At 38.4% G+C, this 15727-nt stretch overlaps 1 protein-coding gene across 23 annotated transcripts in view; it reads left to right on the plus strand.

Moving 5' to 3' along the window:
- The window catches only part of adgrl2a (adhesion G protein-coupled receptor L2a), a 174556-nt gene that overhangs the window by 132961 nt on the left and 25868 nt on the right, over positions 1–15727 (plus strand). For 20 of the 23 annotated variants that reach the window (XM_088393686.1, XM_088393699.1, XM_088393706.1 and 17 more), the window contains 2 exons: positions 3040–3054; positions 5200–6000. In XM_088393686.1, coding sequence (XP_088249812.1) covers positions 3040–3054; positions 5200–6000 — 816 coding nt within the window. The remainder of the gene's footprint in view (positions 1–3039; positions 3055–5199; positions 6001–15727) is intronic. The other 3 variants (XM_088393692.1, XM_088393696.1, XM_088393710.1) reach the window with 1 other exon arrangement.

The raw sequence follows: 15727 nt of genomic DNA on the forward strand, positions 1-15727 counted from the left end.
CACATGCCAAATATCGAGATTTGTGATTAAAACATTACAGTGGCTCAGAGGCTTAGGGTTCCCCGGATTTGCTGGGATACAAGACTTGAGAAGTTGATTTACAAGACAACATATTAAATCCCCATTAAGCTGATCAACGGTGGGCCTGCAGATAGTGTCCTCATTTCTGATGTAGACCTAATGGTCCCTCAAAAGCTTTTTCCAATGAAAATTTGGTTCGCACAATGTTGGAAATGTTTGGTCTTGGTTTTGTGACCAACTGAATCAGAGACTCATGAATAGAAAATTTGCATGATCACACAAGCAATTCGAGGATTTTCGCTTATGTGCAAGTGGCCTTTCCAGCACATTTCCATCATTTTATCATTTTGGCTTCATGTTTTGTTTTTTTTTCCCCATGGCGTGCCGTCATTAGCAACATTAGCTTCCAGCCAAGGAAACATTTGCCTCCGTACATTTTTACTTCACCTGGCACTGAGTCACTCTCTCATTTGGCGCTAATACTTGCTTGAGTCAGACCACTTAAAACATAGATAAATCTTTAATAGAAGTGAACTTTGCATGCAATTTTGAATTAACAAAAGTGACACTAGTATAGACATTTGTGATGCTCAACGTTAAAAAACATAGTTTGGTGTCATTTGCTAAATACCACATATTTTATTGAGAGTTACCAGCCAAGTGATATAAATGGAAAAAAAAAAAATCATTATTCCTGTAAAGATAGTCGAACACATTTAAATTCATACTCAAGCAAGTTTTTTTTTTTTTTTACGATCATGTGACTGTATTTGATATATGGAAAAATAACTCTTACTATTTCAGTGGCTAGTGGAAACGGTTGAGGGCTCGTTGTGGGAGGGGAGTACCTCATTTTGACCTGTTGCTTCAGTAAAAGTTAACTGACTGTCTTCCCTTCCCTTGTGCAATCCGCAGGGAATCTCCATGGCTACCAGAGCCCCACTTTTCATCTGCTGATTTTTGATCACACTGATTTGTTATTTCCTCACTATATTTCAGACTAACCTTGTCAGCTTTCCTGTCATGTATCTACTTTGCTTTTCAGATTTTACTGTCTTCTTCTAATCTAGTTTGATGTGGCTGAAGAGACTTCTTATAATTTATTGTCATTGTTGTTTTCTTTGCTTTGCTTCCCACTATATACGTTCTTGGTTATGATCTGCTATTGTCAAAATATGAAGTGCGGGGTAAGAAATATATCACCTTCCAAAATAAACTATTCTTTAGTCAAAATATGAGAATGTGATGGAATTGCAGACTTCCCTACAGCTTCATATTTTGATGCAAAGAGCATTTGTCAATATGAGTTGATAACAAACTGTTGATATCCTGAAGTCTACGTCAGACTAAATAAGCAGATAAAAAAACTCCTATTATATTCCATTTCAATTAAATTTTTATTGGATTGACATTACATTTCTCAACATAATACAGATTATTAAAAAATGTTGTGTTACTCCTAAGCAATGAAGAATTTATATTTTATAAACAAGAGATACAAAGCAATGTTGCCACAATTTTTTGTACTATCTACCAGTCTTTGCCAAATTTTACATTGGGGAATTTAATGTTTGAGGGGTTTTTTTGTTTTTTTTTTTAAATCTAATTCCACCATTTTCATTCCTGTTTTTTACTCAATCAAAAAGATTGCTATTTGGGACAGATGTAATAATCAATTAACTGACCAGTCTGTAATTTTTTTGTGGAACAAATTGTTGATTAGTTGCAAATTAGCAAATTAGGCAAAATGGAGTGCACTTGATGAACGGGTTTGAATATGAACCGATATTTTCCTCTGAATAATGACGGCTCCTGGCCAGTACATTCTTAAGAATATCATGATGCCAACCGTTACTATATCCACACTACATCAACAGCAATGCCTCTTTTCAATAGACGGATTAATTAAATGTTACTGTTCTGCATAGTTGATCAATGAAACTAGTTAAATGTCCAGACGTAACATCACATTGCTTATTTTACAAACTAAAATCTAAATAATTGCTTGCAGTCTGACCTAGATTTTCAAGTCTCTTTGAGAAATATACAATATCAACTTGCTATCTGTTACATAATATCCGTTTGATATTTGATTCTTATTGATACAGTTAAAAGGTAATACCAGCACATATTTATTGTAGCGACTGGGGACACATGAACACATATGATAATGGGCTAAAAATGTTTTGCTCATATGAAGACGTATTTTCTATTATTATGAAAAATGATGGTGCCATCAGTGTATATTTGTGTTCATTTGTGACAACTGTTTTTTTCTTTTCATCAAAACTTAACAATGCTAGGTGGATTCATTTTCTTGTTTTTAAAATGTCTGCAGACACGTAATTAACAATTATTTGGTCTACCCGAACACAGTTATGAACATTACTGGGTTGCAATTAAAAGGAAAGTTCACAATTAAAACAAAACAAAATAAACAAAACAATTGTTATAGTTGTTAACAGTGATCACCTGTTCGTCTTTCCTCTAAGATTAGTTGGATATCACATTAGAGGCACACGACTGGGCCAGAAATTGATCATAATTTTCTCAAATATATTCGGCATGTACTACAGTTAAGACATAATGACTATTTTAACAACTATGGCAATAACTATTTTTTCTTTAATTTAATATTCAGTTGATGCAACTATTACAGAAAATATTTGGCTTACATTTTCAGTTCAGACAAGACTGTTGAAATTTAACATGCTTAACTGCTATCAAGATACGGGCATGAAAAACTGCACATTTCAGCAGTAATCCACCCAACACTGTTCTGATTTGTACGTCTTCATGAATTATGTACAGTGCTGTACAGTGATGTACCTCTTTACCTTCAACAGGACCATGGCAACAGATTTTCAAACTTCAATGTTTTCTCTAATTAGGTCAACCCATCCTTATCCATATGTCAGTTGTGTCTCTTTGTATAACCGTAGCGATGGAAAATACATATTAATCTCTTTTTTCCTCCCCTCCCATCCTTTTCATTCTCTCTTCCAATGCTTAAAATAGAAGTGGAGCAAAAAGGTAAATAACAGACACAATCCAAATCCTAGCTACTTTGTTTTGTGGCATCGAGTTATAAACTTCTTGTGGTAGCCCGCTTGTGGACGACAGTGGAACCTCCAAATTTGAATGGCCTTGAGTTTCATCAGTTCAGAATTTACCTAAAGTTCTCAGGCAAACAGTGGTTACACAAAAACCTGGATTTTGAGACACTATCACGCGTGATCTTGGGCCATTGTATATCAAATGCACAATAAGTTTTGGGAAATTTCAGCTCAGACCTGTTGATACCACAACAGTAGACATAAAAAGTATACACAACCCTATTCAAATTCTAAGTTGTTGCGATATGAAGAAATGAGCTCAACAAAAATCAGTTCAAAATGCTTACCACCATTGTGGTCTATGACCTGTAGAACTTAGTTAAAAAAAATGCTTCCATTAGAGAGGGAAATAAATACAAACAACAAAACTTATGTGTTTGCAGAAGTGTGCACACCCTCTGATAACTGGGAATTTGGCTGTGAATTATCCATTCACAACCAAAGTCATGTTCAATTCAGCATTCATCAACACCATTACCATTGAAAGTCTATGAACCCCAAATAAAGTTGAGCTGCACCATTTCCCTCATATCTTATCACACAATATATTCACCAAGTCCACAAAAATCTTCCGCTGCAACAGACCTCTTTCTGTTCAAAGGTATAATTCAGGAAGTGGGTACAAAAGAACTTCCCAAGCAATACTCGATGGAACACAGTCATGACAGTCATCATCAAGTAGAGCAAATATGGCTCAACGGTGACTTTAGCAAGAACTGCATGTCTCTCCAAAATTGAAGAAAAGATGAGAGGAAAACGGGTCAGGGAGGCTGTCAAGAAGCTGAGAGCAGCATTACTCACTGTTTAGTACATTTGACAGCAATCTCCCATTTTCTTCATATAGTATGCCTGACCTATGGGGCAAGGTGCCATAATGGAAGTCCAGCTACATTATGCGACACTCTTAAACGCAAGAGGGAAGATGAGTTATAGTTTGATAAAACCAAGGTTGACCTTTTTGACCATATGTCCAAAAGAAATGCTCATCACCAAAAAATAGCATAACTGTAGTGAAGCTAAACTATCTGTAGATCACCTCTGAGACAGCACGGTCGTTTTCTTCCGCGTTGCTCAGTGTGCCGTGGACTTTAGAGGTTTCACTGTATATTCTCATAGTGCACTAACTACAAAGTTAACCATTATTGCAGTGCACCAAGGGAAGTAAGAATGGCTGCAAAGTAAAGACAGCACACACAGCCAAAATAATGCAACTCGGGGCGAATTGGCTTCACTTCCTCCTCTTTCTGCCTGGGTGCTTTTGCAGATCAGCACAATTTGCCTGGCTTCCAAATCGTTTTCCATAGCATGCCTTGGTAAAGGTGAAGCTATTGTTTTCTTCCGTCCCCTTCTTTCTCCAAGGCCCCTTTCTTTCTCACCTTCCTCCCATTCTCACCTGACGACACACTGTTTCTTTATTGAATGCTATGCCTTAGCAACCGAACCTATTTTCCTCAAGAGAATCTTTCCTGAGCTTTTTTTAAAAAAATATGTATTTTAATGGTTGTGATATTTACGCCACTTGCTAATGACGTGCCTCTCAAGATCTTTATTGTAGAAGAGGTGAGGTGCATCTTGACACACACATGTATGTTCCCAGACTATGCTGACTCTTGCTCTCTCATAACCTTTTCCGTCTACTGCCAAGTAATTTTAATTTGGTTCTATTTATTTATTTATTTATTTATTTATTTATTTATTTATTTATTTATTTATTTATTTATTACAGTACTGATTTTGGTTTTGTTGCGTTTCATTTATGTTGCCCTCATTTGTGTTTTCCCTCCAGCAGTAAATCTCAGAACTTATTTTTTGTTTCAGATTGTTTCAAATGCATACATTTTATGCTTCGTTACTTTATTTTGCATTTCCTTGCTATGCACAAAACCAAAATCCAAACTGCTTGTGAGAATTGGCCATAGCTTTTAGTTGTTAAACTGTGCCTGTCCTAATTTTTGTGGACAACTCATGAGACAAAAATGCATTTTATTTTGAGATTTCATGTATGGTGGTTTTGGTGGCTATTAACATGTCTACCTCTTATTCTACTTTCTTCTATTACTAGTTTTTCTTTGCCCTGGGACTCTGAAAGCTGTTGGAGAACCCTCTTTTCAATTTGAAGCGGAACAACAAGCTGGTGCCTGGTGCAAAGATCCACTGCAAGCTGCTGACAAGATCTACTTCATGCCTTGGACTCCTTATAGGACAGACACTCTAATTGAATATTCCTCGCTGGATGACTTCCAAAATGCCCGTCAAACAATTACCTACAAGCTGCCCCACCGTGTGGATGGAACTGGATTTGTGGTCTATGACGGTGCTGTGTTTTTCAACAAAGAGCGCACCCGCAACATAGTCAAGTTTGACCTGCGAACTCGAATCAAAAGTGGGGAAGCAATCATCAACAACGCTAATTACCATGACACATCACCCTATAAGTGGGGTGGTAAAACAGACATTGACCTGGCCGTAGATGAGAACGGTCTGTGGGTGATCTACGCCACAGAGCAGAACAATGGCATGATAGTAATCAGCCAGCTGAACCCCTACACGCTCCGTTTTGAGGCTACGTGGGAAACGGCCTATGACAAACGCTCAGCCTCCAATGCGTTCATGGCCTGCGGAGTTCTCTATGTGGTCCGCTCCACCTATGAAGATAATGAAAGCGAAGTCAGCAAGAGCATGATCGATTATATCTACAATACTAAGCAGAACCGTGGGGAATATGTTGATGTCCACTTTCCCAACCAGTACCAATACATTGCATCTGTGGATTATAATCCGCGAGATAACCAACTCTATGTGTGGAATAATTTTTACATCCTGAGGTATAACCTGGAGTTCGGGCCACCTGATCCAGCTCATGGTAAGTGCGCTTACAGTAATGTTAAATTATATCCCTCCAATTGTGACTGTCGATGTTTTATCACATAAGCACCGTCATTAAAAAAAAAAAAAAACATAGTTTCATGTACCAGACATTTTTATGATGTGGCCCTAATTCAGCTTTTACATTTTTAATATAGAAAAACTGAGGTGCAGAATTCAATGTTGTTGTGGGCTCTGTGGTAAAAAAACACATTGAATCTAGCTGCCGTATCATAATGAATCAGTATCTTGGGGATTTAGATTCACCATGGGGCATTCCCCGAGTTGTGTCAAAAGCTCAAGAGACCCCTGCTTGCACATTCCCTTTTTTGGGAGGGGGTGGGGTGGGGGGGTGCGTGTATACTCTGCCATTGGAAACAAACATGCCCAGACAGGTGCAAGTCTGGCCTGGAGCAAGGTTAGATCATTCCCCAAGTGATGCTGGAAATCTAAACCTCTTCTGGCCAATAAATAAATTCATGCCGGTAAAAGAGTGTAAGGACTTAAGGTTCTGTGCAAGAGACACAGAAGGGAGAAAAAAAATATCTAAATGTATGCTTTAAGTAAATGAGCTGGCATGAAGCTGAGAAGGGGGCCTGCCATAAACCCTATATATAATAGCAGTCATTGAGGTCAAGCAACTTTTTTTTCACAGATTATCACTGGGCTCAGAATTTTGTAATGTGTTTGCTTCTTATAGACAGGACTAGGGCTGGGGAAGTTAAAACGGTTTCAGCCAGTTGAACCACGTAGCTCAAGGCCAAGATTTTTTGTAAAAATGAGTATTATCTAGGTTTGAGAGCAAAGCAAAGTGGGAAAATATGCAGTGATCATAATCAGGTAGAATAATATTTAATTCCCTAAATAATAAAAATGAATTAGACTCTTTTAAATATAAAACATGCGTGCCGATAAAGAATGCTCAGCAATTCAAAACATCTTAGTCAGATCAAAAGAAATAATTTAAGAACATTTTAAAGCAACCAAATCTGACGAGAAACAAACTCGTCATCGAGTCCACATATTTCTTTAGACTGCAACATTAATGTGTGTACATTAGTGTGTATGGGCTTCTTCACGTTTACACCCAAAGAGCCAAATAAATACAATATGTTCGGATGAAAATTATTTACAAATAATAATTATTATAATAATAATAATAATGACAATATATTTTCCCGTCAATTTTCTAACGTGTCTATTTTGTGCTGTCTACAAAGGTTTTATTCTCTCCTTGATAAATGAGGTGTTTGCGTGGTCTTGCTGCTGACTAATGTACGTCGAACATCAGTCGATGAACGCTGGGGAGAATAGTCTGAAATAATCATCAAGATGTCAGTAAACTTGTCCTCCCACATGGCTGATGTTGACATATAAATGATGGGCACTTTCGTTTGCTTGTCGCCAGACGGTCTCTTTGCGATATATTCATGCTCGGCTCATTGAGTTTCCCGCAATCACAATGTTCGAGCAGCTCGTGTTTTGAGCTACAATCAGATTTAAAAAAAAAAAAAAACTGCAATATTTTAAATTTGCTGGTGCCACAGAACGCTGATGATAACTCTTTAGCATCTAATTGTGCAGAAATAATTTTAACATAGCCAATTATGAATGTAATGATGATATTAAAGCTACAGACAAATGTTCTGCAGGGTGTTTTAATCAAAGCCAAGCAGAAGATGTTACAGCTGCTAGTGAAAAGAAAAGAGGACCGTACTATCGGCCTCCTTCATTTGTCTCCATTTGTCATTTGCGCAAACGTTATGTCGCTCGTTCATCTTGGAATTCAATCACGGTAAAGTGATGTTAAGAACCTATGTGGCAGACAGTTGGATTGTTGTCAAGTCCAATAACACTGCTCATGTTGAGGCTAGATCATTTCTTGTAGGATTACGGGGGAGTGGATGGGGTCACATCCAACAAGCGTCTCCACTGGAAGTGGACATTAAATGGGTCAGTAAGTCCCTCGCTTGGCTTTGACCAGCAGCACCATAATCCACTCGTTTACTCATGGCCCTGTGGTTTTGTTCCTTCTTGCATACGGGAGTTCGTAAAATAACATATCCCCACGTCTGTTCTTTTAACTGAGATGATTAAATTGATTTAAATGCAATTTCCTTCCTGAACTCTCATTATGCAGCAATTCTACGGATACTTTATTCACGCCAAGCTCTGATATGTGGCATTAAACTGCCGAATAAGCATTTTGAAAGATGTTTATACTACAATTGTGCACAAACAACCTATATTTGCCGCCTTGATAGGACACAGGTGAGCTTTGCTAGCCTTTTTATTTATCCCGTGTTGGGGAATTATATTCCGAATCACAGCCATATAAAAGCCCTCGGCACCACATTTAGTACCCACACAAATCAGGTCCTCGTCTTTTAATTGCACAGATGTCAATAGATTTGCATACAGATTCAAGCTTTGTTGCACAATGGAATTATACATCTGTAAGAAAGTACTGACGAGAAAAAACACATTTGTTTGAAATGGCAAGGTGCTGCTCATGAATGTCCTTGTCCAATTATTTTTTTAGTACGGCCCGTGCAGCTCAAAGAGTACTCTGTGTACTTTGTATGTGTCTAATGGAAGTGCCGTACTGTGACCAAATATATTCTGTTGTAAATGCAAAGATGAGCATTCACCCCAGAGAGAAGCCTCTTAGTATTTGATGAATATAAAGCTTTCTGATAAGCGCCACTGTGATATAGTCTTCTTTTTGGTGGCGCTTACATGGAGCTCAAACTTCACATGGCAACATTTAGAAGAAACGCAGGGAAAACAGAGAATGACATAAGAGACTTTGATCATCGAGATTTCACAGCCAACTGAGGTGTTTGGCTAAAATGTCAGCCTTGTCTGTGTTCCCTCCGTGCCCAACACTGCGACAGCAAGCAAGCATTAGGATGCATTTAAAACAACCAATTTGATTGTTTGCCTTGACATCTCCCCCTCCTTCCTCTTTCTCCCTCCCCAGCCTCCTGTCAGCTGCCCAAGTATACACACAAATGAAAAAAGAGTGGCTACTGATGTGTAAAATCACACTTTTTGGTTTGTTTCTCAGTCCTGTCATATTCTTAGCTTTCACATCTTATTGTCTCCCCTTTTGACTCCTAGTGCAGATTCTGTTTTGGTGGTGTTCCCTCTAGAATACCTTACATTACCTCTTAAAACCTCAAGCCCCTGAGGGTGCACGGTGACTTTTCATTGGGCAGCTATCTTAAAAGGTACTGCTATTCTGCCCTGTGATGCTACTGCAGCTATAAATGCAGCATGTACCTTCTTGACTTTGAGAAGACGTATAAAAGCACCATTGTTGTACAGTCAGTCATTTGCAGTGCATTAGTGCGGCTTGGCCTTTTACGGAAATGAACTCCCACTGTACTATATGCTTTGACACTGTTTTCCGCCTTCCTTCAAAAGTACACACATTGGTCATTTAATGTTTATTTTTTTGGGCATTCTTCCTGAAGTCAAATCTAAAGCCTTCGTGAAACTGTTCAAATCATACTGAATGAGCTCTGTGAACTAAATGACAGGATTTGAATAAATCCTTAGCTGTGCCTTTGGGAAACTGGACAAAGAAGGCTGTCACGCATGTCTAGTTTAGACATTTAAAAATATTTATTCACTAGTGAGAAAGTTTTTATTTAACTGCTATACATTACTGCAGAAAAAACTGCTGTAAGCATATGTTGAACACGCCTTATCCTTTGGGAAGTCAATGTGTTATTGATTAAATGCACATTTTGCAGTCCAACATTTCACCAGTCATTTTTCCATCCAATTGTGTCACCACCAGTAATCCTTTGCTTATTTGAAAAAAAAAATAAAAATAATCAAAAATGGTTTTGATCGTTCCCATCCCAGGAGAGAACAGTGGTTGTGTAGTCAACACTGCTTCCAAACGGTATGATGTATCTAGATTTGAGTATGATCATGTGTTTGTGTGTGTGCGTGTGTGCATGTCATCATATCTACAGTGTTAAAACCCACAACGTGACCACGTTGAAGGCCTCTAAATTGGCACCTGGTCTTTGCACATCACATGACGGGTAGAATTTCATCTCAGCTTACTGCAGATAACTGCAACTGTGAAGAAGAAGCTAGCAATGTAAAGGAATGTCAGCTTCTTTACTGCCGGGCCACCACTTGTTGTTCTTCCCATGTAGCTTTTTTTAACTGGTCTCACACTTGGACTACTGGCATTGTAAGTCGTCACGCTAAGTTATAATATACGGGTTAAGTTAACTGAGGCGATGAAATCCCACATTTGGGATTTACAGTCCTGCTCACAGGTCTGTGATGTGGTGTTATGGGAGAACAACCCACTGTCTGTTGGATTTAAAGTATGTTCCGTACATGAGGTGAGGGCATCACCTGTTTCCTACACGGAACATCATAAGACATAAAGACCAGTTGTTGTTTTGCCCAGTCTGCTCTTCTTATACAACACATTTGCACAAAAACACCTTAAGATACTTTCTCAACTTCTCAAGTCTCCAGTGAAATGGCTACAAATGCAAAAAAAAAAAAAAAAAGAAAATACCACGGTGACTGAAGCAGACCCGGGGTTAAGATTTACTCACAAAGAGTTGTTTTACATGAAAGAAAGGAGAGAGCGTGATTATAGTTTCATGCTTTATAGCCAGCGGGATGCACGGACTCTTGTTTGATTACAGTCTGAGCAAGAAACAAGGCCTATTAAAAGAATTATTACTCCGACTTTACATTAGTCCTTGTCACTCCCACACACATCCTTTTGAAGGGATTTACTCCCATGAACCTTATTATTGTTTTCACTAATCTGCACCTCCAATATGACTTCCCTTATTACAAAATGTATGTAGGGCACGGGTGCTTCAGCTTGTGAGCCCGAGTGTACAGTCATCCTTGAAATAGACACCCCCTTGTCTGCACAGCATTAAATATCAGTCTGCTTGGTACATTTGGAGTTAATACTTGAAATTTGAGGCACGTAGAGTACAGAGAAAAGCTGCTGGGGAAGGAGGGGTGCGTTCAAGCTGTAGTCTGGCAGCTGCTACGTCTGCTCTTTATATTTTGCTGTCAAGGTGTAGATTTCGGTGCAATAGCGTGAATATGTTTATATGTATACACATTTGATGTGTGGGAAATAGTAGAGACAACAATAACTGACATAAATTAGCTATTAGGCTATGCGAGATATGAACGTATCGTATATATTCTGCCACCGCTCCAATGGACATGGCTCCTGGGAAATTATTAGATTTATTTATCTCTTTTTTGCTCCGCTTGCCTCATATTTACTGCCTCTATGCAAGCAATCAAACACGGTCTTCCCGCTTCACATCTAGAAATGCAACAGAGAGTGAAAGACATGTAATCCAATTTCCTTTGGGTATTATCGCTGTTATTGGCAGATCTGTGAATGCATCACAAACATATTGTGAATTACAACACTGCTTTGTAGTCAACTCCATTTAGGTGCAGGTTATGTTTAGAAGATGAACTCAATGCATGCTGCGAGGGTGAGTAGTAGCAACAGAGAGAGGAAATCATTTAGACTTTTTTCAATGTTCATCACCTAAATTCTAATGGGTTATTTATTTATCACTCTTCTACAAGGTTCTTTGTACTTACATATACAAAGACCAAGTGTGGCTTCGCTCCACTTGTCGTGTTTGGGTTTCCATTCTCTTAACTTTACCAATTCTTTCCCATTAGGAGGTCATTACGACCTGAGAGTGGAAAAAAGTGCGGTAAATCTCCTACAAACTGTAAACAAGGAGGTGAATCTTCAAAGATCCCTTGTTTGAAATAATCTGGAGATTACTCCTTGCTGTCTTCTCATGACAGTTTAGTAGTGAAATGCAACAACAATAAAGTGATGCTGCGCTTCCAAAAATATTGTGTTCTTTCATAACACACGCCACAAACACAGCAACCATGTTGCAAAAGACAAACTATTCGACCATAGTTTCATAGTGGATTAGGTTAAGACTCAGATTATAAAGCTAAACCCTAAACTCTTGTTTGGGATGTGTTTTTATTTTCTCCTTGCTTTTAGGGATTTACCGGCTCTGATAAGTTCAAATCTGACAACAAACAACAAACTAAAATATAGTAGCCTAAAATAATGTGTGATAAAGATTTCAGTTTGTAAGGAATACTGTATTCGCTGACACAAAAGTACAGAAACATTTTATATTCCTTTGGGAACATAGCATTTAGTAGCAAATACATTTTGGATAAATCTAATAAAAAGACAATGGCAACTGGAAGGAGCTGGGCTGAATGGGATTTTGTGAAGAATTTCGCCGTAGAATGTTGGCATATAGTCAATAAATCATGTCTTCAAGCAGCTGAAGTAAAACCGATCTCACCACTCGGCTGCAATAGGCCAGTGGTGCTAGTTGGTGTGAAATATGAATAAAAATACTAGTATAGTCATCTTGGGGGCCGGACCCTCAAATAAAAATTCAGAGTGTATTCACACCTACACTGTTTGGTTGGTTTTAAACAGAGTTTGCTTCCCACGCTCGGCCGGACCTTTTATACAGGTGTGAATACACAAACGAATCGTAGTGCGGACCAAACAACCAGGCTGAGACTGAATTTTCAAGGTGTCACTGCACATATTCGGCAACAGTTCCAAAATGTAGAAACATATTTTCGCAAAACCTGCATTGAATGATCTGCTCTTGACACTGGAAATTATTTTGCAGCAAGTAGGACATGCAAGTTTCTCTCCGCGTGCTACGCTCGACATTTCTGTCCAACAAGACACACGTCGATGTATTTACAGAATATTGTCCACTTGCAAAAACTACAGTGTGAATACGGACCACATCAAACAAAAAAAAGTTTGCCTCTTGTCCGGCGCGAACACAATAATAAAATAACTAAAAAATAATTAAAAATAATTAATTATTATTTTTGATTTTTGATAAAAAATAAATAAATGAAAAATAAATAAAAAATGAAAATTAAATGAATAAAAATAAAATTTGGACCACTTGACATTTTCTCTTTGATCCTGATAATTATAGAATCCAGTTCCGGGTGGGATTGGACGGTTCGGCTAGCGGCCAGTTAATGATCACTGCACAAATGATGCTTCACCTCCTGTGCGGCAGGTCGATGCCTTGCTCAGCACTTGTCAGGAAGCAGACTCGCATCTTTCTTACAACTAGCTTCTTTTTTAAATTTTACCGCTGCAGGACTCAAACTCCAGTCAGCCCAGTGACACATAAATATTACCAAGCTCAAATCTTTACAGATAAGCTACTACCACCCCTTAACCTGAGATATGAGTCTGGAATGACCTCAGATTGTCAATTGGAAGGGAAGCCATTAGGCATAATATATGACACATATGCTGTCAGTTTTCATTTGTTACCTACACTGGGATGACTGCACCCTGGTAATGTCTCATCTGAGGTGTGTGTGTGTGTGTGTGTATGTGTGTGTGTGAATGTGCGTGCCCGCTTATGTCGATGCATAGCCTATGCTCACCAACCTAAATTATTCTCCTTTTCTTCTCCCGGGTTCCTATCTACTCGTAAATGTCTGTCATCAGTTGGTGACCTTTCACTCCACAGATAGTATCACAACCGCTGAGACTGTACTCACAAGTGCAACAACGTGTGATAGCGTTCTCACACAAAGAAGTTAATGACTAATGTTTATCTTGAATATTAGCAATGCTTTGGAGGATGTATTGACGCTCGACGACAGCTAATTGAAGGTTTCCTTGAGCTGAGTGCAGCACAGACAATTATCAAGGATTTTGTTCCGCTTTCACGACACAGCCCAAAAATTGGGATTTTGTCGTAATCAAAAATGCTATTCAGTTATGTGCTGCCAGACTCATAGCTAACAGCAGCTCGACTTAAACTTGTTCTCCTCAACATATCCGTGAACAAGAGGCTATTTTAATACTTTGAGTTAATTCCTCACAGCTTTTATTGGATTAAATTAAACGGAGCTATGACATAAAGGTAATACGATTATTGTACTGCTGGCTGTCTGGATTACAGACTGGCAGCATACTCTATGCGCATGAACAGCAGTGGTCAAAGTGGCCGCATTGTTTATGCATGAATATCTCAGGGCAGTAGACCTTGCATTCGCATTAGCCTCTTTCTCACACAGGAAAGTGGATTTGTCTTCATTATAAACCTCCCAAATGGAATGCTTTAGCAGTTTAACTCATTCTGATTTCATTCGATTCATTTCATATTCGAGGGTTCTTCGTGTCTTTTTCAGAGTGGTTCAGTTTTCTCTGGTTAAATAAGTCACTTAGCCTAACTGGATGACTTTGATTCCTAGCATGTTGTGATAACTGATCTAACCAATTTCATACAGAAAGCAAATTGGTGTAGCGATGTACTTAATGAAATTTATATTTAGGTTTTTGAAACCGTACAGTACTGTAGGACATACATAGTATATCAGTAGAACTAGTAGTGCTGATTATGGCGAATTAGAGCATATCACCGATAAATCGACATCAATCAATATGCAACCAGTGTTAACTGCTTTTGTTGCTCACAGAGCTTCTGTTGCTATGCTCCTGTGTCTGTACTTCACTCTGCACCTGGCGCCTCCACCTCAGCACACATCTCCTCTAAACACACTCGGACAGCTGAAAGAAACTACATTTGTTTTACACCATTGCAACCACAAGCAACTTAAATAGGCTACCATTTTTTTTACGAGTGCAACTCGGGGGTCACATAGGACAATGTACCAGAGATATAGTAAAACTTATTTTTTTTAATAAGGACAACATTTGTACATGTCTTTTTTTAACCAACATATAGAACGTTATATACTTTAATGGTCAAATGTCTATATAGAAATATATATGTATTTTTGGGTGTGTTACATGATCGCCACAGATCAAAATGTTTGGGGGGAGTAATGGAACTACTTAGATAGTCCTCGTAAAACACAGCCAACATCTGGTATTTATAGGAGTCCATTACATGTTCACTGCTCATGGAAGATAGGAATGAAACATGTAAGCATGGTGGGGGTAAAAAAAAGTAAAAGATGTTTTATGATGAGACGATACTCGAGTATCAGCCTAAACATCCTGGTAAGCCATGACAAGTCCAGTTGAATGACCAATGTTGACAGGATATAATACTAAATTGACGTGACGGAAGAATGTACTTGGATAACAGTGAATGCCACGTTGATTTACTGACTAGAATTGCAGGACCGTTATCTTAAATCATGCTGCCAAACTGCAGATTGAGTTTCATTTTATTTCTGTCTGGATTCCCCACCCATTGAGACCACAGATCCTTATCGTGTTGTACGCTTTGGAAATAAGACACCAATGAAGAAACATGTTTGTTTTTTTTAATTAAAAAGCCAGGCCAAATTTTGACGAAGTAAAGCGACCGTGAAAGACTTTATTCCTCTTTTTTTTTTTTTTCTCTCATTTGGATGAGTTGTGAAAAACATTGAGGCAGGCGTTTCTGCTGTCCAGGTGTAAATGCCGGTAGAAATTGGACACTAAGCACAGGTTGTCCCCATGACTGATTTGACAGCTAACAATTTCTCTGTTTTGAGTAAAAGGGGAAAAAAATGTCACTATGCTGAGGTTAAAGCAAACATCTAACGGCAACATCTAACGCAATAAGCCAACCAATGCACGTGCGTGTGGTGTATTGTATGTCATTCCAGAAATAATTTCCCCAGGTCAAAAGAGCTAATACACCCAA

Source organism: Syngnathus floridae, chromosome 13, assembly GCF_059516105.1.
Source record: "Syngnathus floridae isolate MCC-2025c chromosome 13, RoL_Sflo_1.0, whole genome shotgun sequence".
Classification (NCBI taxonomy): domain Eukaryota; kingdom Metazoa; phylum Chordata; class Actinopteri; order Syngnathiformes; family Syngnathidae; genus Syngnathus; species Syngnathus floridae.